The sequence below is a fragment of the Thunnus albacares genome, chromosome 19 (assembly GCF_914725855.1).
Source record: "Thunnus albacares chromosome 19, fThuAlb1.1, whole genome shotgun sequence".
Lineage (NCBI taxonomy): Eukaryota > Metazoa > Chordata > Actinopteri > Scombriformes > Scombridae > Thunnus > Thunnus albacares.
Window position 1 is genome coordinate 28588867 of NC_058124.1, and position 26572 is coordinate 28615438.

The 26572-nt window shown below is 40.2% G+C and overlaps 1 protein-coding gene and 3 gene segments (V, D, J or C); 1 reads left to right on the forward strand and 3 right to left on the reverse strand.

Annotated features, from left to right (window-relative positions):
* The window catches only part of LOC122970078, a 916362-nt gene that overhangs the window by 746721 nt on the left and 143069 nt on the right, over positions 1–26572 (reverse strand).
* Positions 1–26572, reverse strand: part of LOC122970080 — an 891879-nt gene that overhangs the window by 706650 nt on the left and 158657 nt on the right.
* LOC122970079 overlaps positions 1–26572 on the reverse strand; it is an 808187-nt gene that overhangs the window by 636425 nt on the left and 145190 nt on the right.
* The window catches only part of LOC122970001 (glutamate receptor ionotropic, kainate 5-like), a 104053-nt gene that overhangs the window by 23520 nt on the left and 53961 nt on the right, over positions 1–26572 (forward strand). For both annotated transcript variants that reach the window (XM_044336073.1, XM_044336074.1), the window contains exons 3-8: positions 786–883; positions 4230–4395; positions 5805–5983; positions 11135–11188; positions 19457–19618; positions 25319–25471. In XM_044336073.1, coding sequence (XP_044192008.1) covers positions 786–883; positions 4230–4395; positions 5805–5983; positions 11135–11188; positions 19457–19618; positions 25319–25471 — 812 coding nt within the window. The remainder of the gene's footprint in view (positions 1–785; positions 884–4229; positions 4396–5804; positions 5984–11134; positions 11189–19456; positions 19619–25318; positions 25472–26572) is intronic.

The window sequence follows — 26572 nt, forward strand, 5'->3', positions numbered from 1 at the left end:
CAGAAAAGAAAAAATGCAAAAGGACAAAAGAACAAAAGGAAGCGAGAACTTTCTAACAGGTCCAGATAACTGACTGACTGACTGTTGCTACACCTGCTTCACATTCTCACACAGTATATACAGTTTATAATGAAAACAGCAGCAGATTTATCATCACAATATGTATTCATTTTTGTTTTACTATCATCTTTATTTTCTTCTTTCTTCCAAACTGGGAACATTTTTGCTTCATTTAATCCATTACTGACTGTTAGCTTGCCAGGCTAACAGGCTAACGAACATTTCTCAGTTAATTACAGTTGAAAGTTCAAAGCTTTACATGATAAAATGGCCCAAACTCCACCTGGTTCAGATATGTGAACTATTCCTTCAGGCTCCTCCAGTTGAAAGGCAGGTGAGGGTTCATGTTATTGAAGTTTTACCTGAACTCCCATTAAAGCCTTTTAGGTTTGATGGTTTTTTAAAATATTTGTCACCAGATTTTTGTACATTTACGACCAACAAGCCTTTAACGTCGCCAGCAGCAGCATTAGAGGACTAATCAGCTGCAGACGAACATGAATCCAAACGTCTACAGAGGCGGCGTTGATGAATCGTCCGTGTCTCAGACTGGGTGTATCATCTGATGGATGGCGCCCCTGCAAAGAGGACAGGAAGTAAGAGTTGGAGACCGTCCAATGAGCTCCAGCTCGGCCTGCGAACACAAAATAATTCAAACACAAAGTTTTATTTCTCTCTCTCTCTCTCTCTTTTTTTTTTTTTTTTTTTGTCGTTTTCTCTCTCAGTGTGTCAGATCCTGCCAAAGGGCGTGGTCTCTGTGATTGGCCCCGCCTCCAGTCCCGCCTCCGGGTCCACCATCAGTCACATCTGCGGGGAGAAAGAGGTGAGTCACACATCTGGCAGGTGAGAGTCGTAGTGCTGCGACATCGTCTAACATATGGATACACAAGGAGACGTTAAAGGTTTAGAACAAACTTTAAATTAAACGTTGTCACATCTTCAGCAGATTACATTTACAATAAAGTTATAAAAGTTAAGACATCACTTTGACTGGACTCGTTTTTCTTTACAATCTCCAATTCTATCAGATCAATTATTTAAACTCTCTTTATTAGACAAAACCTTTGTTGACGAGCATAACGGTGACGTTTACTGCCGATGGAGGCGTCGTCATGAACCAGTGATGTGTTTTTGTCTAATCTGAGGGATTTAACAGCAGTTATTACTGACTCAGTCTAAACATCAGGACATTATTGTCCAGGAAGTCACGTAGCTGTGAGTTGATCAGTGATTGGAGGATCTTGAACAGACAGAACAGCTTCTATATCAGCTGATAGCGTCTCAGGTAGCAGGCGTCAAAGCCGTCTTTATGCTTCTTTAATGGTTTAAATGTGGTTTAACTCTTCTCCTGCCAGAGTGAGTCCATCTCATTTTAAACATCTATTCCTTTTAGCCTGGCAGGACTCATATTATTGGATTCTCTGCATGGATTTAAAATAAGCTCCACAGATCACAGTGAAGCCCAGCTGAGCTAATTACAGTTTACAGCTGTAACCTCTGCAGGTGAGAGCCGAGGTTAAATCAGCGAGCGAAGGATCACACAGGACATGTTTGGCCTCTGACCTGATTCTTCATTCATCTCTGATGTTATTAATTTTTCAATTTGTCATGAATCTTTCAGCTTAAATCAAAACACAGTCGCTCACAGGACCTTTACTCTGCAGAGTTCGAACTGAAGAAGCTTTGAAAATCTCTGAAATTAATGTGAAAACTAATTGGACTGTTTTAATATTTCATTTAATATTTCTACCTGTTTGGTTTTTGTTGCTTTTTGAGAAACCTACTTAAACGCCTTTTCAAGCAGAACGTTGGCGTCAGTGCAGAGTTACAGGAACTAAATCAGGAACTAAATGGACAGATGTGCATCCAGCTGCATCATGTTCACATAAACTGTGTTTTAATTAAAGACAAATTCATTCACGATATAGTTGTTTTCAGTTATTTTCTCTGTATTTTAAAATCAGCTCAGTGTGAAATTTGACTTTTTTGTGAAGATTAAGGAAGTTAAAAATATTTTTGCTAATCTGATCGACGGAAACAAGCAAACAGCAACATAAAGGCCGATTTAAGAACCAATGACGAGAGAGCAAAACCTTCTACGATCATCAGATATCTGCAGCCTGTTGTTCTTTGTTGGTTTTTTCCTGCTGAATGTTGATAACAGACACATTCAGTCATTTTTTTAATGGTTAAAATTGAAAATACACATTTGGGTTGAGACTGAGAACAACTCCTTGATCAACAAGATGCTGACTGTGCGTCTTTCCTGCCTTTGACCCCTGCTGATTTTGACCTGTTTGATCCTGTCTGAATGCAGCAGCCCCTCCTAACCCTAATCCCTATTCTGCCATATGTACAATGATTCTTTTTAGGTTTTTTTTTAAGAATTGAATATTTTGCAGATATAATAGTGATATGTTCAGCACTGTCATTAAGGTCAGAAGTATTTTTAATCATAAATCTGCCTTACAGGTCATTAAGATAGTTTTAAGATGTGTTATACAAAACTCCAACCTGTGTGGATGTAGGATGTAGAAGCATCATGTTAAAACATCAGGTGTAACATAGTTGACAATGAAAGTCACATCAAGTGTCACAAATGACATAGTTGACTGAACATAATTATGAACCAACAGCAGTTTATTTCACTCTTGTTCTTGAAGTCGATTCTTTTAGAATCAGTGAACGGCTTCCCGTGTCTGCTGATCTCCTGAACTGCCACAAAACCAGCCGGCAGTGATTGAGTTTGTAGACTTCATCCACCTCTTCAAAGTGTTTTTTTGCTCTGGTCGGTTTTGCGCAGCAGTTCCGAAGCTGCTCTGTTTTGATCATCTCCAGCGAAAGCTGAGTGTTTGTTTTTGGAAACGTCTTTCAAGGTTTGATTTTTTGTTTCTCCCCACATATGAAGCAAACAGGTGAACCATTCTCATCAACAGTAAAAGTAAATGAATCTGTCCATGAAGCATTACCGGGGGTAGACCGCTCAAAAAATGCACTTGCCTGTTGCCCGGCAACGGCCCGGCAGGTGATCTATATTCCGATCGACAAAATATTAAAACATGTTTTATTTTTATATTACAAGATCACCAAACTCTCCAAAATAACAACTATTACATTAAAATAAACTAACTAAATAAATAAAATAAAATACATTAAAATTAAATAGACATTATTTATTGATATTTTGTTTTGAAGCCACAGGGAGCCGCTGGTTGCCGACCTCTGGTCTACTGTATCAGATCAGCTCTGTGTCAGTAAACTCACCACATCTCCACAGAAAACTCTGAACAAGGACTCGACTGATTCAGAAACATGAGTTTTATTCTCCAGTTCTCTGTAATGTCTTTCCTGACTGACGGGGTTTGGATAATATGTGTCTACTTGCGACACATGACATGCAGGGAAACAGAAATACACGACGATGAACCAGAACCAGGTCGGTTCAGGTTCAGCAGATCTCAGGTTCCTCCAGTTTAAAGGCAGGTCAGGTAAAGTTCTTCTGGTTGAAAAGAAGCGTTAAAGTCCCACAAGTCCTCCGTACGTAACGACAAGTTTAACAGCAGCTTCCAGAGCTGTTAAATGATGGTTTATATGGCTGCTGGTTGCTGAAACTTTGGTCTGATTTGGACATAAAAACAACTTTGTTAACGGTTAGAAAACGATTGTAATCACAGTTAAAAGGAACAAGAATCTAATGGATAGAAAGAATCATTTCCATGTGGACACTTAATAATCTAAAATAAAGATAAGAATGTTTAAACAGTCTCCTGATATCACTGATGATCAGACTCAGAGTCTGATTAAAGCTGACGGATCAAACTCTCTGTTATCTGAACTCCTGGAAAAGATTCTTTTGGTTTGATGATTTTTTAATATTATAAAAATATTTGTTTCCAGGATGTCGTCACCTCTTGTTCTCTTTGTCTTTTCATCCGTCCTTCTTTTTATTTCTTCCTCTTTATTTCCCTCCATCATTCCTCAAATCTTCCTCTTCCTCTCATCTAGATCATCATAGTTTCTTCCTCTTTGCATCTCTTTCCTTCTTTTTCATCTCACGTTTTTACTTCCTTTTCGGTTTTCCTTTAACTTTCCTCTATTATTTTGTGTCCTTTGACACAAGAGACTTTCTGAATGTTATTGTGTTTTCTTTCCTCCCTCGTTCCCTTCAGATCCCTCACGTGAAGATCGGTCCGGAGGAGACTCCCAAGCTGCCGTACCTTCGCTTCGCCTCGGTGTCGCTCTACCCGAGTAACGAGGACCTGAGTCTGGCCATCGGATCCATCCTGCGCTCCTTCGGATACCCGACGGCCAGCCTGATCTGCGCCAAAGCGGAGTGTGAGTGTTGTTGCTGAGTTTGATGGTTTCAGAGCCTCAGTTCCTTCCTGCTGCCAAGTTTCTGATTCTTTCCAAAGTTCACTGGAGTTCATTTCCTCTCAGGTGGCTTTATGAGCTGCTTCTGATTGGTTATCCAAAATTTCCTCTTTCCTTTCCTCTTCTTTCCTCTCGCTTCCTTTCCTTTCCTTTCCTTTCTTTTCCTTTCCTCTTCTTTCCTTTCCTTTCCTTTCCTTTCCTTTCCTCTTCTTTCCTTTCCTTTCCTTTCCTTTCCTTTCCTCTTCTTTCCTCTTCTTTCCTTTCCTCTTCTTTCCTCTCGCTTCCTCTCCTTTCCTTTCCTTTCCTTTCCTTTCCTTTCCTTTCCTCTTCTTTCCTTTTCTTTCTTTTCCTCTTCTTGTCCCTAGTTCGTGTAGCAAGAGAAAAGGTTGAAAATCAGCTAAATGATCCTTTAATCCTCCTCTTCTTCTTCTTCTTCTTCCCTTTCCTTCCTCTCATGTTTCCTCCTCCTCCTCCTCCTCTCTTTCCTCTCTCTCCACTCATCCTCCATCAATCTCTCTCCAGTGTTTCCACCCGACTGGGCCGCCCCGGCTCGCTGTTTTAACGCCTCTCTTCTCTCCCCGCAGACTCTCCCCTCAGTGTTTAGCCGTTAACGTCGTGTTTAACGGGCCCGTGTTGTCGCTGCTTGCTGTCCGCCAGTTAAACCCAGCAGGGCCGTGATCAACACTTTATGGCTCTGATTAGCGGAGACACGCCTGCTGCTTCTGTCAGGGGCAGACGAGACGAAGGCCGAATGTTAACACACACACAGAGAGAGACGATCCAAGGACAACAGCTTTTTATAAAAGTTACTCAGGAAATAATGAAACTCATCTCACTCACCCCGTCTGTCGTTTCAGTCTCACTCGATGTGGCGACACCTGTGTTCACTGGTTGTAACTGCAAGTGCAATTTAATAATAATAAAAGCTCCTTCATTTACTGGCACTGGTGGAAATAATGGCCATAAATAGAATCAAAATGGGGTTTAATATAATAGAAATCTTGTGGATTAAAACATTAAAAACGTCTCACAGTCTTATAGTTAAATCCACTCCAGACTGAATGGACACAAGGGTCCAAACTGATTCTCTGTGGGGAAAATTAATGGACTTTCATCCTCATCTGTTCTCAGATGTTTTTAAAGCAGTTATTTGTCTCTCTAATGACTCTCAGCTCCATCAATCTCTGCAACCTTTTTTTGTTTTTTCAAGTCAAATTGATCATTTTACAAGTAAACAAGCTGAACACTCAGCTGAGCGTCATTTAAGGACTTCCTGTGTCTTTCAGAAAGTTAAAACCAGCTCCCGAAACATGATTTTAACACCGTATACGCTTTAAAATGAACATATATTTGACATATTTCTCGCCCACCAGGCCTGCTGCGATTGGAGGAGCTGGTCCGCCGCTTCCTCATCTCCAGGGAGACGCTGTCGGTGCGGATGCTGGACGACAGCCTGGACCCGACCCCCCTGCTGAAGGAGATCCGGGACGACAAAGTGGCCACCATCATCATCGACGCCAACGCCTCCATCTCCTACCACATCCTGAGGAAGGTCGGCGCCGTCACACTGACCGCAGAAAACTTCTGCTTTAGTTCTCCAGTGATGGAATTTAACAAATTTACTCAAGTACTTTAAGTACAACTTTTAGGTTTATGTACTTTATATTTCCACTCCACTATAGTACATTTCAAAGGGAAATATTCTACTTTTTCGGTGATACATCGATTTCACATTTATAGTAGAATTTGTGAGATATTGGCCATTTTTTGGAACATATGACTGATCATGCTGAAATTATAATGATAACTGAAATCACCCAAATGGCTCCTGATCAAAAGTTTACATACCCTTGAATGTTTGGCCTGATAATATACACACAGGTTGACACACACAGGTTTAAATGGCTGTGAAGGGTAAGTTTCCACACCTGTGACTTGTTTGATTGTAATTAGTGTCTGTGTATAAATAGTCAATGAGTTTCTGCACATTTCATCCAGTGCTGCTCTGACTTTACTGGATAATGAGCCATGAGGGAAGCAAAAGAACTGTCAAAGGACCTGCGAGCAAAAGTAGTTGAACTTTATAAACCAGTAAAAGGATATAAAAAGATGTCTAAAGATTTGAAAATGCCAATCAGTAGTGTTGAAGCTCTGATGAAGAAGTGGAAAATTGAGGGTTCTGTTGGTACCAAACCACAGTCAGGTAGAACAACAAAGATTTCAGCCACAATTGCCAGAAAAATTGTTCAGATTGCAAAGAAAAACCCCCACATACAACTTCATCTGAAAGTTGCATGTGGCTGTTTCAAGATGCACAATAAGTAGATACTTGAACAAAAATGGGCTGTGCAGTCAAGTTGCCAGAAAAAAACTGTGCCAACGCACAACAACAGCCCATTTACAATATGTCAAACAGCAACTAGACAAGCCTCAAAACTCTTTGGAGTGATGAGACCAAAATTGAACTTTATGGTCAAAATTATAGACACTATGAATGATACACACCTTACAGATTCTGCCAGGGTATGTAGACTTATGAGCACAACTGTATTTTATTAATTTGTATATTTGTAATTCGTTTAGATCCGTTTGTAGAGATTCTTCTGTTGATTAGTCACATTAAATCCTCTTTGATTCAATCATCTAAGAGCAAGAAAAGCAGCAATTTCTCACATTTGAGAGCAAATATTTGTCATTTTTGCTCAACAAATGACTAAAATGTGAAATTATTTACTCAAATACTTTACTGTACTGTACAATTTTGTTTATTCTACTTTATACTTCCTCTTCACTACATTTGTTTCACAGCTATCGTTGCTTTTCAATCTAGAATGAAAAGTGACTCACAGTCATAAAATCCATGAACAAAAGCTTTTTGCTATTTTTATTTTCCACCACCAACACATGTTTTGACAGAACAGGGTTTCCTGCGGAGTATAAAAGAGTTCTAACGTCAGAAACGGTTTCGCTTTTCTGAAAATATAACATGAAGCTTCAGGAAAAAAAAACACAGTAGTAAAGGTCTTTTATTTAACCAGAGAGGCAATTATTTAAACTGTCATCTGGTAAGTGAAGCGCTGACGAGATGAGACGTGTCAGGATGTGTCTGACTCAGTTTAGCGGGAGACATTGATTGACTGATCGATCACGTCGTACGTTCACTTTGAGGTAATTATTAATCAGAGCAGCAAGTCGGGGGCGTAAAGGAAACTTTCTGAGTGTTTTACAAGTTGGGAAAAGTCGAGACAAATTCTGCAAAACCTCTGTAACACATCTGATTACAATGTTAGTTTTTAATTCTTGCTTTCTACACAAAAAATCTGTTCCAAACAAGTTGTGATTAGTTTAGTGTCAGTCATGTTGTCTTATTTGCATCACAGGCTGTAATCAGACTGGGTTATTATAAAGAAGAGATATCCAAGAATTACTAAATTCCCAGTGTAGCGTCACTGAGAAGTGACCATGTCCACCATCGTCCCCGCTCACCATAACTGGGAGCTCTGGGATCACCTGCTTGTGTTCACGTTGCTCCTGTCACGCCACATGTTTTTTTAGCGGCGTGATGAAAATGCATCGTTTCGTCACAGGAACTGGTGAAGTAGTGAAAGTGACAGAGTGGAGGCGGAGGAGGAGGAGGAGGAGGAGGAGGAGGAGGAGAGCACCTGTGACAGGCTGCAGTAGCTGTTAGAAGGTTTTTATAAACAGTTTCTCCAGGAGAGTCAGATGATGTGAGCTGTTTCTCTCTTATTCTGGTTAAAAAATGTACTTTTACTTTTTCAGTCAGTTTTAGGAGTCTACCTCAGTATGTGGGCGTCTGCCTGCCTTCTGTCTGCACTCTGCTCCCACCTATACAAAATATACAATTATTATTATTATTATTATTATTATTATTATTATTATTATTATTAGTTTTTACCTTAAAGAAAAAAATGCAATGTGTCTTTATATTCTGCTGCACATTCACCTCTTTACTTGTTTATTCATGTAAATACAGCGTTACAATTTCTTCTTCTCCTTCTTCTTCTTCTTCTTCTCCTCCTTCTTCTTCTTCTTCTTTTTCTTCTCCCTCTTCTTCTCCTCCTCCTCCTCCTCCTCCTTCTTCTTCTTCTTCTCCCTCTTCTTCTCCTCCTCCTCCTTCTTCTTCTTCTTCTTCTTCTTCTCCTCCTCCTCCTTCTTCTTCTTCTTCTTCTCCTCCTTCTTCTTCTTCTTCTTCTTCTTCTTCTTCTCCTTCTTCTTCTTTTCTTCTTCTCCTCCTGTCAGGGGTCTCCTAACAGGAAGAGATTGTCATCTGTTTCCATCTCTTCCTGTCACACCAACCACCTGCATGTCTTCTCATCCATAAACCTCCTCTTTTCCTCTTGCCTGCCTGCCCATTGCAGCATCCTTCTCCCAGTAAAACCAGCAAGGGATTACAATTACAAATTCAGTAATTACATTACAGTTATTGGTCCCAGTGATGCAAACGACAGCTCGCTATTAAACAACCTGAAAGCCTCCACAGTCACATGTTCTGTGTTTAAATGCAGCTAAACGTCCAGTTTGCGGTTAGATTTATAAAACTATAATTATTATTAACATAATAAATACAGGATGAGGTTTTTATCTCTTTATTGATCATTGAGCTGGAAGTGACTGAAACATCTGTAATTGATGTGAACTCCTGGAGGAACTGATCACTTTTACTCAGCAGACACAGATTTTTATGTTTAACATCTGATCTGAGCTGTCCAGCTCCTCTGTCTGTTTGAAACATCTTTATTTCTTTCTTCCTCTGTGGTGTTTACAGAGTAGAACAGGACCTTCAGACTCTCGGCTGGTTTCCTGCCAAACCGAGCCGACAGACTTTACAGCCTCAAACTAAATCTAGCAGCGTTTGCCAGGTTGTAATTTCACTCTCTGCTCGGTAACCTTGGGGGTCTGAGAAGTTTTGAATACAAAATAAAAATCGCTCAGTAACTCTGTCATGTTTCTTCTTCTGTAAAGCTGTGGCTGTGCAGGCGGGCGGGATGTTAATGGGTGTGATAACGGAGGCGAGCTGCAGGCTCTTCATCGAGAGGCTGCGAGTTCAAATCTCAGCCTGTAAAACAGTGTGAAGCAGCAGCTGCTCACAATAAAACATGCAGGTTAAAGGGAAACGTTTGATGAAACACAGGAGTCAGACTTAATCACTGGAGTATCATTTTTGTAGGGTTACATATTTCAAAATGCAGCAAACACTGGTTGCATCATGTATCATTGACGCCTGGAGCGCACAGCAGACACAATGTAGGCAAGTGTACGACTTAACTGCTACAGCTTATATGATTTGAAGGAAACATAATTAGTAAATGTTCATTAAAGGGCAGGTTCCTAATTTTTCCAGTGTGTGTTAAACCAGCAGTCAGGTGTCTGTAATCATTCCTCCTGTTCATACTGGATATTAAAAGATCCTTCAAATGTGTTTTCAATGGAAGTGATGGAGGCCAAAATCCACAGTGTGTCCACACCATAGACTGTATAAAAATATGGACGTAGTTACCGTGACGTCACCCGTTGGTTTCTGAAGAGCGGTTTTTGCTCCGGCCGTCGCCATCTTGGCAGCACGTGACGCTGCCTAACTCCCAGCCAATCAAAAATGGGCAAAGAGGCGAAACAAGTCACCTAGCGGCTGGCGGACCTGTCACTCAAAGCAGCCATGTCCTTCATTATTCATAACTTTACAGCTTAATAAAATTTAAACAGGTGAGCTATAAAAAAATTCACCCCCGTACAGTTGTCATGAAAGGAGAAATTAGCTACAGAGACCAAAACCGTTGTTTGTACCAGACTGTAAACATGTTAATTACTGCTGTAAAGTTGGGCATTTTAACATGGGGGTCTATGGGGATTGAATCGCTTTTGGAGCCTCAAGTGGTCGTTCAAGGAACTGCAGTTTTTGGCTTCATTGTACAGCATTTAAAAGAACAGTCATTTAAAAGTCTGTGTGAAGCTTCTATTCAGCTTCATCAGTCTGAGTTAGTCATATCAAGTGGATATCTGACACATTTACAGTCTTTTTAGCATCAAATTCCCTCTTTGTGTTTCCTCGGACAGTGTTTCCCTGTTGAGCTGCAGGTGGAAGTATAGTAACAAAAAGAGGAACTTTGGCACTAAAAAGACTGTAACGTTGAAAGATATCTACTTGATTTGACTCATTTGGATGCTGAAGCTTCATATTAGCTTCAGATTAACTTTTAAATACATTTTTGCACAGAAGGAGGACTGTGGATTTTGTCCTCCATCACTTCCATTGTAAGGTCATTATGAAGGGATCTTCTAATGGTCAGTATGAACAGGAGGAATGATTACAACAAGAAAAACAGCTTTAATGTTCATTTGGGCTCCTGACTGTTGGTTTAAGACAGATGTGAAACACTGTGAACTAAACCCGTCAGCAACAGATCCTGCAGTCGTTTTCTCTGTTTCGAGGTTGTTTCGTGTTATTAAAGAAGCAGCCTGTCAGCGGTGAAACACAATTGTCTCCAATTTGGGACAAACTGCAGCAGAAAACACGGAGCGGATGATCTTTTTTTTCATCTTTTTTAATAAACAGTGATTCATGTTTCTTCAGAGAAAGTCTGAGGATGTGTTCTTCCTGTCTCAACGCGCTGACTCTTTCTTCTTCTTCTTCTTCTTCTTCTTCTTCTTCTTCTTCTGCTGCTGCTTCTCCTCTGGTGACGTCCAGGCGAGCGAGCTGGGGATGACATCGGCTTTCTACAAGTACATCCTCACCACCATGGTAAGAGCCTTCATCTTCTACAGCCCGCCAGGAAACATCTTCATCTTCCTCTGCCATTAAACTGCACTTCTCTGTTCTATTGATGATGAAGACGATGATCCTCGTCTCTCTCTCTCTCTCTGTCCAAATAGAGCTTTTATCTTCTTTTATAAACCTCGTCTTTCATCTTCTCCTTTCGCTTTATTTATTTTCCTTTCATTTTTCCTCCGTCAGCCCCTTCCTCCTCTTGTCTCATTCCTCCTCTTCATCATGTTTAGTTTCTTTTCTCTCTCTCCTTGTTAGCTTTGAATTCTTTACTTTTTCTAATTTTTCTATAAACTCCTCTCCGTCTCACCTCATTTCCTTTCCTTCCATCATTTCCTTTCCTTTCCCTCTTCCTCTTGTCTCAACTCCTCCTCTCTCTTCCATCCCATCGTTTTCTGTCCTTTCTTCTTTCCTTCTGTCTTCACTTTTATTTTTATTTTTTCTTCCCCAAACATATACTTTTTTGTTCCCTCTGTCCTGTCTTCCATCCTTCCTTTTCCCTTTTCCTACTGTCCTAAACACCTTCCTCTTTGCTTATGTCACCTTGTTTTTCTTTCCTCTTGACTTTCTGTCTTCTTCTTCTCTTTTCTCGATCACTTCTATTCTCTCATTTCCTCCTTTAATTTCATTTTTCCTTCTGTCTTCTTTTCTTTTCCGTCTTTCTCTTTCCTTTCCTAAACCCTCTCCTCTTCATCGCCTGTCCTCCATTGTTTTTCAGTGTTTAAACAGCTTACAGGATGTTTTTGGGTCACAGAACCTCATCCCCCACGTGTTCCATATATCTCCTCTTTACCCATAATTCCTCCCTGTCTTCTCATCAGAGATACACGCCGGCCTCACCGCCGTCTGTCATCATTATAATCTCTCTGCCCGGTGTCGTGCCCTTGTGGGAAGAGACTTTGCGTGGATAATAACTCGTCTCGATCTCCGCCTCGTCTCTAAAACGCCGCCGTGTCGCAGCCTTTAAGAGAGCGAAACCAAGGACGAAACCGCCGTTCTCCCCCCTCCTCCTCCTCCTCCTCCTCCTCCTCGCCGAACTCTGGATAGGAACCAAAAGTAAAAATTATTGCCCCACTTCACCACTTCCACACACACCTGCAGCGCTGCGTTCGACCTACCTTTAACTTTGTATTAAACACTCTCTGCTGACTGTGACAAGACGAGAAGCTTTCAGACAGTTGGAAAGTGGTTAAAGTAGAATTTATCACCGATGTTTGAGGTGAGAGAGGATGAAAAACAGAAACAGGAAGTAAGGTGGAAGCTGATCGTTTAACACCACTGTAATCGATACTCTTACATGACGAAACATCCGTTTTCTTCAAAACTAGGAAGTAAAAGAGGCTCAAAAGCTCCACAGAGCTGCAGAGTTGATGAGACTAAACTCTGAACTATAAAACAATTACAAGTTGTTACTGTAAAATCTCATAATAACATATTAAACAACTTTTTATTGTATTATTAACTGTGTTATTAGATAAGTTTGTCAGTTTCAAGTTTTAATATTTGCTGAACTAATCATGAGTTCAGGCAACTAAACGTCAGTTGGATCATATACTGATTTTAGAAACATTAGCTTATTTGCATACACTTCCCAGCATGCATTGCATTATTCTTCACATTTCCAGCTCTATATTTATATTCTGGGGCTCTACTGGAATATCTTTACATGGTTTAAAGTTAAAAACTCCTTATTTATCTTCTACTGGTCCTTTATGCAGCCCCTCAGTTCAGCCTCTGTCTGAAACAGGCCGTTTTAGTTCCTGTCTCTTTAAGGCCCCGCCTCCTGATGAGCCCACTCTGTTCTGATTGGTCAGCTTTCAGGAAGCTTCCTCCGGCTCCAGAGGTTACGTAAACAAACTATAGTAGCAGGATTTCACTTCTTTTTCTCCTTCTTTACTCCAAATGTCAACTTCTCAAATCCATCCGTACATGTTGGAGCTGAACAACACATGGAAACACCTTAGCAACCACCTTAGCAACCAAGGCAACAGAACAGACAGCTGTTTATAGGCATGTGCAACAAGCTGATGTCAGTTTATTGGCAAGGTAAAAAAAAAACGTTTGAGACAAAGTGTTGAGACCAGGTTGAAGCCCTGACTTTTGACTTGCAGGCAGCATTTCTACATATATTCACCTCAGGTTTTGGAACTTTGACCATGTTTAACATGTGACATCAGAACAGGATATAAATAACATCCACCTTAGCAACCATCTTAGCAACCACCTTAGCAACCAAAGCTACAGAACGGACGGCTGTTTATGGGAATGTACGACAAGCTGACGTCAACTTGTTGGCAAGGTAAAAAAAGCTGTTGCAAACGGATTATTCAGAGCAGGTTAGCAACCACCTTAGCAACCACCTTAGCAACCACCTTAGCAACCAAGGCAACAAAACAGACAGCTGTTTATGGGCATGTGCAACAAGCTGATGTCAACTTGTTGGCAAGGTAGAAAAAAACGTTGCAAACAGAGTGTTGGGACCAGACTGAAGCCCTGACTTTTGACTGGCAGGCAGCATTTCTTCATATGTTCACCTCCAGTTTCAGAACTTTGACCGTGTTTAGAATCTGACATCAGAACAGGATATAAATACAGAACAGAAAATCACATAAAGCAGAATATGTTTCCTTTAAGGTTGAAAATCCTCCGTAAATCTTTCTTTTTTCTGAAAAGAACATGATGGAGGCCGTTTTATGTCTTCTCTATGATCAAAATTAAAACAAACCATGATGAAGATCTGTCTGTACTTGAGACACTTCCTGCAGCCTTTATTGTGAAAGACACTTAAGTTACAGGATGTAATATTTAGAGACGTTGCTCAGGAACATTGTAGTGAAGTAAAATCTGTCATGAAATTTAAAGTTTTTCTCAACTTTCTTTTTTACATTTATGCATTGTGAGTTTGGATTTATGTTGAATTTCACTCGTTAACTTCTATTTCGTGTTGTCTCATTACTATAATGTAGATCTAAGATGTAATAACACTGTTGACAAAGCTCTGGGGCCTAAATTAAAGGCCTTGAAATGATTTAAATTACCGGACCTTTAAACAACAGCCAAACTCATGATGTACCATAAATACCAGAGTAGTGACAGTCTGGAGACGTGTTTACTGCTGTAAATGTTTCACTCTGTATAATGAGGGTCAAACCAAACATTAGATTAAGTTCATTAAATTTCAGCTAATTGACTGCACATGTTTCCCCCAGAGTGAGACCATCTGGACCTCCTCCATGTATTTATTAGCAGAAAGCCATCATGTCAGGAAACTCCCAAATATCACATTCATGAACAATTGATATTTATTATGACTTATGAGATCAGGATTAAAGCATGTAGAAGAAGAGGGTTCACTGTACTTCTTATTGTTGCTAGGTAACTACAGGTGGTGCCGTCTGAAACATCCATCTGAGAACAAACGATGCAACAATAAAGGTTAAATTCAGAGTATTTCAGGGTGTAGTTCAGTCTGGTTGAATGGGACTCTGGTTGGTCTCAGTCTGCTCGTTTGTGGCGGGAACGTGATCCGACCTCCATCTGACCGACTGTAAGGCTGCAAGTTTGAGTTTTAGCCAGAGAACGAAGCCAGACCGGGACTTAACAACCGAGCACGTTGTCCTCTTGATATCTGGGCAGATTCTTCAGGACCTTCTTCCTGTGTTTACACATCTGACCAATGAGAGGAGAGAATGCTCTCACTCCATATCTTGCTTTTCTATCATCAGATTCAGACTTTTTCTTCAGTATCAACTGTAAAACAGGTGATTGTCGTCTGTCTCCATGGTTACAGTGAAAACAGGAAGTGCTAGCAGCCGTATGAGCATTTATCAAGATGTAAACATGTTCTACCGTGTGATATTGAGACATTCGGGGAGATTTATCCTCAATAACTCTCTGTACGTCAGCGCAGGATGAAGCTGACTGATGTTGCTCAGCTGTTATTTTTACCTTCGTGAGCAGATATTGAAGCTCGGCGCAGCAACTTTGCGAAACTCGACTCCTGACAGGAAACTGATGAGTCGTCGAGGTTAGGGAACGTCTCGCCAAACGGCCCGAGAGGAATGTTTTCAGGGAAGGAGGAGGAGGAGGAGGAGGAGGAGGAGAGATGGTTCAGACTGATGACAACGAGCTACGAGGTGAGTTTCAAAAGCCAAAACTCTCTCTTCAGTCTGGGTGAAGTAATCAGTGAGTCACTGATCAATAACCTTATCAAACCTCTGTAGATATATGACGGCCATGTTCTCCTGAATAGAACAGCAGAGGAGATCTAAATCTTACTTATTGCTCTTTGAGACTCACACAAATCTGAGCCGTGTTGGAGGCGTCAGCGCCGAGTTGACCTTGTTCTGCCCTCGTCTGTGACTGAAAACCTGATTCTTTACTAAAGGAAATGGATGAGCGTCGTGTGTAAACTGTGCTGCAGTCACAGCAGCAGCAGCAGCGCCGGTGTCCTTCTGGGATGCTGTTGCAGTGTTTCCTCCCTCAGCAGTGCTGGCCCCCCCGGTCGCTCCGTCTCCTCCAGCCAACTGCTCTTTGTCACGGCTGGCAGGCCTACAGTCTGACAGCATGCTTGGCTGTAGCTGAAATTGATTTGGCAACTGGAAACCAACACCAGCAAACGGTGGTGGCAGTGGCGGCTTCCTGAGAGGCTGCGACGCGGTTCAGTAAATGAGTGTCGGTGAGATTCAGAGGAAAATATATTAACCTCACACACATGTTGAGCTCGATGTCTGATTAAAGCTCAGTGTTGATGGTGATAAAATAATAACCCTCCACCTCAGTCTCTGCAGACTGTTTCTGCAGATCACATAGATTCTGTGCCAGGATGTTTTTACACCAACACTCAAACGATTATGATGACAGTCCGTCTGTCCAACAGTCACACATCAGAGTGACAACCACTAACCAGATTTTTTGCTTCTTAAAGGGGAAATATTATCCTTTTTGTGGTTTTCTGTTATTTATATACTGTTATGATGTTGGATATCTTTGATAAACATGGTCAAAGTTCCAATACGATATAGAAATGCTGCCTGCAAGTCTAAACTCAGGGCTCCCACCTTCTCGTGAACAGCTTTTTCTACCTTGCCAACAAGTTGACGTCAGCTTGTCGCACATGCCCATAAACAGCCGTCCGTTCTGTAGCTTTTGTTGCTAAGGTGGTTGCTAAGATGGTTGCTAAGGTGGCTGTTATTTATATCCTGTTCTGATGTCACATGTTAAACATGGTCAAAGTTCCAAAACTTGAGGTGAATATATGTAGAAATGCTGCCTGCAAGTCAAAGGTCAGGGCTCCAATCTGGTCTCAACACTTTGTTTCAAACGTTTTTTTTTTACCTTGCCAACAAGCTGACATCAGCTTGTTGCACACGCCCATAAACAGCTGTCTGTTCTGTTGCCTTGGTTGCTAAGGTGGTTGCTAAGATGGTTGCTAAGGTGTTTCCATGTGTTGTCCACTCTCATATTTCAGATGTGATTCAGCTCCAACATGTACGGATGGATTTGAGAAGTTGACGTTTGGAGTAAAGAAGCAGAAAAAGAAGTGAAATCCTGCTACTATAGTTTGTTTACGTAGCCTCCGGAGCTGCAGGAAGCTTCCTGAAAGCTGACCAATCAGAACAGAGTGGGCTCATCAGGAGGCGGGGCCTTAAAGAGACAGGAGCTAAAACGGCCTGTTTCAGACAGAGGCTGAACTGAGGGGCTGCATAAAGGACCAGTAGAAGATAAATAAGGAGTTTTTAACTGGAAATCATGTAAAGATATTCCAGTGGAGCCCAAGAATATAAATATAGAGCTGGAGACTCAGGTCTACTTTATATTCAACCCAACAGGTCAAAGCAGATGGCGTCCACCTAGAGTCTGGTTCTGTTCAAGGTTTCTTCCCATTAAAGGGAAGTTTTTCATTGCTGCTGATGGGTGAATGTTAGGTTAATTAAAGAGTACCGTCTAGACCTGCTCTATGTGAAAAAGTGCCCTGAGATAACTTCTGTTGTGATTTGGTGCTTTATAAATAAAATTGAATTGAATTGAAATGAGCAGAATGTCTCTTTTAATCAGCAGCATAAAAACAAGAACAAAGTACCAGTTCTCCCACACGTGCCTGAAAGACCTTGAAACAGAACCAAACCGAGAACAAAGAGTTCATGAAATCACAAGAAAAATGTACAAACATAAATGAGAAGAGAAAGGAGGGACAGATGAAGGAGACATGATAGAGATTTCTATGACATTAGCTAGAAAGATGATGAATTCTAATGTCCTAATTACACCTTGACCTTTCCTGTATCGCTACCGTCCAGATCATTTCTTTTCAAACGAGAGATCAATCAAAATCTTAAGGTCAGATTTCCATGAAACGTCCTGAGCTTTTTCCTGCCAGAGACGGTGAGCTCGGTCAGCTGGTCGGTCAGCTGGTCGGTCAGCTGGTCGGTCAGCTGGTTGGTCAGTTGGTTGTCAGCTGGTTGGTCAGTTGGTCGGTCAGCTGGTCGGTCAGTTGGTTGGTCAGTTGGTTGTCAGCTGGTTGGTCAGCTGGTCGGTCAGTTGGTTGGTCAGCTGGTTGGTCAGTTGGTTGTCAGCTGGTTGGTCAGCTGGTCGGTCAGTTGGTTGGTCAGCTGGTTGGTCAGTTGGTTGTCAGCTGGTTGGTCAGCTGGTCGGTCAGTTGGTTGGTCAGCTGGTTGGTCAGTTGGTTGTCAGCTGGTTGGTCAGCTGGTCGGTCAGTTGGTCGGTCAGCTGGTTGGTCAGTTGGTTGGTCAGCTGGTTGGTCAGCTGGTTGGTCAGTTGGTTGTCAGCTGGTTGGTCAGTTGGTCGGTCAGCTGGTTTGTCAGCTGGTTGGTCAGCTGGTTTTGGTTATTGCAGATGAAATGTTAGCATGCTGATGTTAGCATTTAGCTCAAAGCAGCGCTGTACATACATACAGCCTTACAGAGCTACTAGCTTAGCTGTAAACTCTTATGATGACAGTATTTGGGTCGGTTACATCACATCACATTAATAATAAACCGCTTTTAAAAACAAAAAGACTTGTGTCAGCTATGTAATATTCACGTAGTAAATATATTACTCATCAAACTTTATTGTTTTTGCAGCGAATGAAGCCGACGTCACTTCTCATACTGAACAGAAACAAATAAAAACCGCCTGCGACAGACGTCACATCATCATATCTGCTCATTGATAAGCAGGAGGAGCTGCCGCCTCGTCTTCTGAGGATTTTTTTCCAGCTGTTCCCTCATCTGTTTTTCTTCTTCTTTTGCTGAGATTTCAGCAGCTGTAACGCTGCTTCCTACACATGAAGGTTTCTTCCTCGTTCATTTCAGCTGCATGTTGCATTGTGGGACGAGAGATCATCTGTATTTAGTCTGTAAACTGAAATGAACACGCTAAATACTCAAAACCTTAGAAGTGCTTGGAATTAATATGTATTAACAGACTGAAAATGAACTGACTTCAAGCTTTTTCCAGCTTCTCCAGTGTGAAGATTTGCTGCTTTTTTGTTGTAAATTGTAAATTTGCAGGTTTTTAACTGTTGTTCAAACCAAACAAGGAGTTTGAAGGCATCACCTCGGGTTCTGGAAACTTTTATATATTTAACGGTTTAATCAGGAAGTGACTGTTTAGATCAATCACATCACAGTAATCATTAGTTGCAGCCTGAAGTTGAAAAGAGAAAATAAAAGCAGAATTATGAATGCAGCACATTGAGACTGAAGCAGCAGGTGAAGTGTTTGGTTTGATTCAGTCGTCTGAATCTGAAGGTTTTGGCGTTTTTACACTTCACAGCCGAAGCGAAATGTTTCATTGTCAGCATCTGCCGGCGAGCGAACACGAACCCCTCGGAGGGCCGAGCGGCGGTTTGATTCTGGTTTGTTTCAGCAGCAGAACTCAGCGTGACACCGACTCGCCTTCAAGGACTATTTGAAGTTCTTTGAAAATTCCCCAGCGTTTGATGTCCATCTTTTTCTTTTTTTTTCTTTTTTTTTAAAACCTTTTTTCTCTCTGTTGCTCTGCTCTGCATTTAAAAAATTGAACTTGACGTTGTGCAGTCTGCAGAAGAAAAACCCCCCAATCAAGCCCTTGGTTTGTCTCTGTCTTCCTCTTCCTTCTGCTTTTCTTTCATCTTTCACTCGTTCAGGATTTTCTACCCGCTGCGATCTTAAACTGACTTTGTTTCTGCTTCTCACAGCCGCTGCGTTCTGAACTAACTGTTAACAAAATATGACGTAACACTTCCTCCTCCGTCTCCAGGACTTCCCTCTGCTCCAGCTGGATGACGTGGTGGACGATCAGTCCAACATCTTGGGTTTCTCCATGCTGAACAGCAGCCATCCCTTCTACCTGGAGTTCATCAGGAGCCTCAACCTGTCCTGGAAGGAAGGATGTGACATCAGCCCGTATCCCGGACCAGCGGTGAGACACATTTACACACATTTATACAACAAATATCAAGATCAACGACACATTACAGACCGGTGGGGCCTCAAGTACCAGGCGGGGGCCCCCGAAATTAAGGTTGATAAATATGTCATGATAATTATCAGATTATTAGTTATGGACAGGCCCACCGTTGGTTTTTTCATTGTATATCCAAAAATCCAATAAAATTGCAGTTGAATCAGTGCATCATTAATATTAATATGAAATCACAGCTTTGTCATTTTTGTTTAATGTAGACTTGTTTTATTTGTATGTCAGCTCTTTGACCTTTGGCTGGATTGGAGCACTGGAGCCCATCACAGGACTCGACTCAGGGCCCCTATGACCAGTTATGGTTATTAGCAGCGGCCCTGTGTTTCTGACAGTGTGTTATGTTGACTAACTGACAGCTCATATGTTGTTATTATGAAAAATATTGATTAGAGCTTTAAACTAATACCAAGATGATTCATGTTGGTCCAGAAGAAACAAAGTTGTGTCTATTTGCAGTTCTTCATCATTACTAGAGGAGCTGCAACGAGAAGTCGATTAATTGATTACTGATTGAAGTAATCACTATTACTAAACTGTCGTTTTGAGTCAAAGTTTAAGAAGAAAATATCCAAATTGTCTGATTCCAGTTTCTCACATGTGAATATTTTCAGGTTTCTTTCATCCTCTGTGACAGTAAACTGAATATATTTGAGTTGTGGACAAAACAAAACATCATCAGGATGTCGTCTCGGTGTTTGAGAAACACTGATCAACATTTTTCATCAATTTCTGACATTTCATAGGCAAGTTTATTTGTACAGCACATTTCAACAACAAGGTAATTCAAAGTGATTTACATGGAGCATAAAAGGCATCAAAACAGAATATAAAAGCAACACAAAGTAAAAAGACATAAAAACAATTAAAAAGTATTTAATTTGGAAATAAAAAGAAGCCAAAAGGGAATAAGACAGATAAAACAAGAGAATAAAAGTAACAAACAACTAATCGATTCATTAAGAAAATAACCAACAGATTAATCAATAATGAATATAATCATAAGTTTCAGCTCTACTCGTTACTCACAGTGTGTCTGTCTGTTGTGACCAGTTCAACCAGTATGTGATGTTTGTTTTCCTTGTTTTATTTGAATAGTTTTAAAGGCCTACAGATGTAAAATCATCCAGTAATTCACAAGAAAATAAAATGAATATAAAAACGGGGTTTTTTTTCTGCTTTAGATAAAGACGCAGATACATCATGATGACATACTGGTTTCTATATCTTGTGATAATGAGAGAAGTCAATCATCATTTCCAGATAACAAGCTTAAAATATAAATATGAGCAACACTTCTTATCAATATAATTTATGTTTTAAAGTGTTTTATGTCTTCTCTGCTGCTCTGTAATGAACCGACTCATCAGGATGAATCGATTCCTCTGAGTCGTTTGTCTGGTTTGCAGCTCAGATATCAGCAGAGCAAATAACACCTGAGCAGACGACTTAGATAAAGATAATAATAATGACAACAGAGTTCGCCTCAATCACCTGAAGACGCCATCATCACTCCACAGAAACATCCTGCGGGGGTTTATTACTCAGATTTATTCACTTACGGTGCTTGAGAGGAGCCATAAATACGGTTGTTTTGATTGTAATGAAGTGTGTGATTGTGATGATTACGGCCGTCAGCGACAGATGAAGAGTTTCGCTCTGAAACATCTTTTAAACTTTGGATTCGTCTTTAATTTCTCGTTAAAGACGGTTGGTGTTGTTTTATCTGGACAGTAGAGACTCTTTTAATTAGAGATGTAACAATTAGTCTATCAATTATTTTGATAATTGGTCAATAGTTACAGATCACTGGTTCCAGCTTATTAAATATGAAGATTTTATGCTTTTCTCTGTCATATATTAACAAAGCAAAACGTTATTTATATAGTATATTTCATTCCAGGTGGAAACACATCACAGAGCTGCCAGGAAAGTTACAGCCACAAAAACAATGTAAATAATACACAAAATAATAATGAAAACAAAAACAAATAAATAATAAGACAGCTGAGGGAAATAACATTAAAAAAAGTAAAAGTAAACTGAATATTTTGGGGCTTTGGATTGTTTGTTGAATAAAACAAGCAGTTTGAACACGTCATCCTGGACTGTTAGAAATGATAACAGGCAGTTTTTTACTACTTTTTGACATTTTAAAGACAAAACAATCAGTCAATTAATCCTTAAGATAATTGGCAGATTGGTTGAAAATAAAAATAATGGGGATTGATTCGCTTTTGGAGCCTCAAGTGGTCGTTCAAGGAACTGCAGTTTTTGGCTTCATTTTACAGCCCCAGAGGTTGCCGCTTGGTTTTGTTCAACCATTGACTGTTTATAAATATGGACGTCATGACAGCTCAGCAAAAGTGAAGCCAGAACATCTGGATCACCCCCTGCTGGCTGCTGCAGTACAGGTCATAAGTCCCGCCTCCTCCATGTTAGCGGATGGGACATAAATCAAACTAAAAAATCAAAGCACACGTCAAATTTTTTTCCCAAAGATAATTTTAAGTCGTTCTTAACTGATATTTGCTGCTGATATTTGTCCAGATAATCTTTTTTCTGATAAGTTTGTTTTTAATTAGTTTTTAAAAGGAAAGATATAAAAAGGGGGTGTGATGTCATGATTGACAGCTGTGACAGCCGCTCTCAAACCTCCCTCAGGCGGCAGGACGGCTGAGTGGGCGTGTCCCGTGGGCCATCATTTGCAGCCAGAGTCTGCAAGCAAGATGGCCTGCAAGGAGATATTTGGCAGGAAGTGGCAACGCGTCGTCCATATTTATATACAGTCTATGTGTCCGACCAGCTGTCCAAAACCTAAAATATTCAGTTTACTGTCATGTTTGACAAAGAAAAGCATCAAATCTTGAGACTTGAGAAGCTGAAACCAGAGGATTTCTGGCATTTTTGCTTTAAAAAAAGCAACTAAAGCGATTCATTCATCAAAATATTGCAGATTAATATTTCATCAATCAACTAAGCGATTAATTGACTACTTATTGCAGCTCTACACTTCATAAAGCAGGTCTTGCAGCTCAGGAACTTAACATGAAGAATTAAGTCAGGACCTTTCTGAGAAAACAATTAATGAGAAAACATTATAATACAGTTTTTATCTTGGAGTAAGAAACCAAAAAATCATTTTGGTACCAACTCATGATCTCAAGAGAGCGGTCTGATATCTGGAGATAAAGAGATAATTAAGTCGTGAGCAAACAGCTGCAGAGTGAGAGCTCCCAATTATTTTTCCATCTCTATCTTCCCTCTTCTATCTTCCTCTCTTCAAACTGTAATTAGTTACCGTCATCCAGCCCCGAAACTATCGACTCGCAGCGAACTCCAAATCACACTCAGTCATACATCCATCTTTTTTTTATCAGCCGTCGACAGACTGTGCAGCTCTGCCTCCGTACAATTTGTCTGATTCCCTCTGAGTGTCAGTTTGACTGACAACTGACCAAACAGACCAGAACGTCAGACTCTGATAGGATCACCGAGCCGTATGAACGCCGCTGATAGCAGGAGAGCTTTAGTTTGTCTCCTTGCTGGTATCGTTCCTCGTTCCCGACAACACAAACAAGCACATAAACACTGTATTTCATAAAACACTTCAAGGGATAAAATCATGTGTTTGGGAGCCAAAATTATCCAGGAATCATGACCTCTTCATGACCTGAAGAGGACACAAACTTACATGTAAAGACACAAGAAGCCACATTTTCACTGTAATATTTACAGCAGGGATAAAGCTGCTTTACACTGTTACCTTTAAGCTGCTGTTTCATCAGCAGTGCAATAATACAATATATGAAGTGCAATACAACCTGCAGGATTATAGTTTTTATTCATTGCCATAGTCTGTATAAATTAGGGAAATTAGAGCCCAGTATTTGTATCTGTATTTGTTGAGGCAGCAAAATTATTTGTATTTGTATTTGAATAAAAGTGGAAAGAGGCTTAAAAATCCTGCTTTTGTATTTATTACGCTGTTAATTTTAGAAAATTAAAGTGTTACAATAAGTGTTCATGAATAAACTACCTTATGGAGGAGGTCCCCACTAGCGGTGTGCCCAAATACAAATACATTATTCGGCAAAGCACAAATAGTGGGTTTTATACGAATATTTGTTTCATATGAATATTTTAAAAATTATTTGTTGGGGGTGTTCCCCGGAGATAAAGCTGAACTACTGACATGTGTGAAGTGCTCCCAACAGACTCTCCATAACCTGTTGTTCCTCTTCTCCTTTCCACAAAGTTAGGTTGTAGAAAATAGGCAATAAATGAAAAGTGCAAAGCACGAATCACCTCATTGCAGACAGACCTCTACCTATTTATACACCCATAACACAGAGACAACACAGTGTGTAACATGAAGTAGAACTTCAAAGGTGATTCTTGCTTTCATTTCTCATTTATTGCCTAAATTCAGTTTATTGTCATATCTGCCAAATTAAAACATTAAATCATCACATCTGAGAAGCTAAAACCAGTTAATTTCTGGCATTATGCTTAAAAAAAACGACTAAGCACGGTGACATCACTAAAAGGAAGAAAACGAGGGGAAATTAGTGAATTTAATGTTATTTTACAACAGTTGGAGAGCAGATATTACAGCAACACTCATCTGAGCGTAAAATTTAATAACCAGAGAGGCGAGTTTCAAACCCCAAAACTGCTGCTGAACAAAAGCCAAAAGCCCTAAAGGATAATTAACTTTATTAAAAAACTTATTTTCAGTCTTTTTTTTCCATCATTTCTATCAGTAATAATAATTTTGTAAGTTGATGTCAGAGATCTGAGAACACTAGAGAGAAGAAACATGAGCAACACTGAACAAGAAACCTGCGTGAGAACAACTACAGTAAATACGGTAAACTGGGTAAAATAGGGATGTGCAGAGATCCCAGTATTTGTATTTGCATCTGTATTTGTTGAGGCAGCAAAATTATTTGTATTTGTATTTGTATTCGAATAAAAGTGGAAAGAGGCTTAAAAATCCTGTTTTTGTATTTATTACGCTGTTAATTTTAGAAAATAAAGTGTTACAATCAGTGTTCATGAATAAACTACCTTATGAAGGACGACGTCCCCACACCGGGTCTCTAACTGGAGTCTCCCAGATCATAGACGACTGCGCTGACTACTGAGCTAAAACTGAACACTTTGTGTGTCAGTAGTTCAGCTTTATCTCTGGGGAACACCCCCAACACCAGGAGTGATGTCAAAATTAGGAAATGTGCGTCATGTAGCAGGTGGATGTGACTCCCCTCGTTGAGACCTGCTGATAGACGTCACAGCGGAGCAGAGGAGAGACACTGAGATAGTGATGTAACTGACCTGCACGCTGGTATTTGACATGGATTCTTTTTTTCTTTCCGAAAACAAATAATTTTTAAAATATTTGTATAAAACAAATATTCATATAAAACCCACTATTTGTGCTTTGCTGAATAATGTATTTGTATTTAGGCACACCTCTAGTATAAATATGGCGTTTATATTTATAATTCTATTGTATTATATTTGCTCTTTGTTTGTAGATGCTGCTGCTGTCTCATGTTGTTTTGATGTTCTCTGTATATGACAATAAAAACCTTGAACCTGGTTTTTCATCGTGTTTTCCGTTGTTTGTTGTTCCAGCTGTCGTCGGCGCTGATGTTCGATGGCGTCCATGTGGTCGTGGGCGCCGTGCGGGAGCTGAACCGCAGTCAGGAGATCGGAGTGAAGCCGCTGAGCTGCACCTCCCCGCTCATCTGGCAGCACGGAACCAGCCTCATGAACTACCTGCGCATGGTACTACGCTAGTGCACGCACACACACACACACACACACACACATGGGTGTGTAATGAAAGCTGGATATGTTCTGGTTTATCTCAGCGGTCAGTTTTCCCAACAGAGCTTCATTATAAAAGAGACGTCTGTAAAACTGTTGAGATCATTTATTAGTCTTTTTTAAAACAAGAAAATAAATTTAAATCAGTTTGACTTCTAAATGAGCTCCACCGAACAAGGTGATTGTTATACATCGATATTGATCAAATCGATGGCCAAAGCGTAAAACCTCCTATCTGCAGAATGTTCTGATTGGTGGATTTCACTTTGGATGATGAGAACAATGAAGGCTGCTCATATTCAGTCTGTCTGTGAGATAATCCCACCCTTCATTGTGACAGAAAAGTCTCACAACAAAACAAAAACACAACGCAGAGTCTCTGGATGTGTAGAGAGGCTGCAGCACGAGTGAGTCACACAATCACTGAACATTCATTTCCAGTGGACGAGGAGGCAAATACACTGAATTTAAGGTGTTCTGACCCTCGTATACTACAATGTAGTAACTATTACATTTACTACATCTTTTTACCTGAAAACAAACTTCATTTCATTTGTAATTTAATTTTAATTATTATCATTTTGTAGAACCTCTTCCAACTTGCACCAAGTTCAAAAGCTCCTATCTGCACTTTACGATGCATTAATATCTATAACACATAATATAATAATATCGTCCAAATACAGTGTATTATATGTTGGGTATCCTTAACAAATAGCATTCTGCAAGAAAACAAGTTTTTTCTAGTTTTCTCAAAAAAGTGCATTTTTCAGATCAGAGGTTTTGTTCTTCAGCCGTCGATATTTAGATTATTATGGACGTCAATCTGCACCAGAACAAGAAAAAAGAAGGTTAAACATGACTGAGAGTCACTAGAAACCAGAATGTATATGTATATGTATGTATATGTAAACATACTTGGTCAATAAAGCTGATTCTATTTTTAAAAAAAAGGTTCATAGTTAATCAGAATTATGAGATAAAAAGTCTAAATTGTTGTCACACTGAATTTTAAACTGGTAATATTTGTTCAGAGCCTAAAAAAAGCTGTTTTCATGT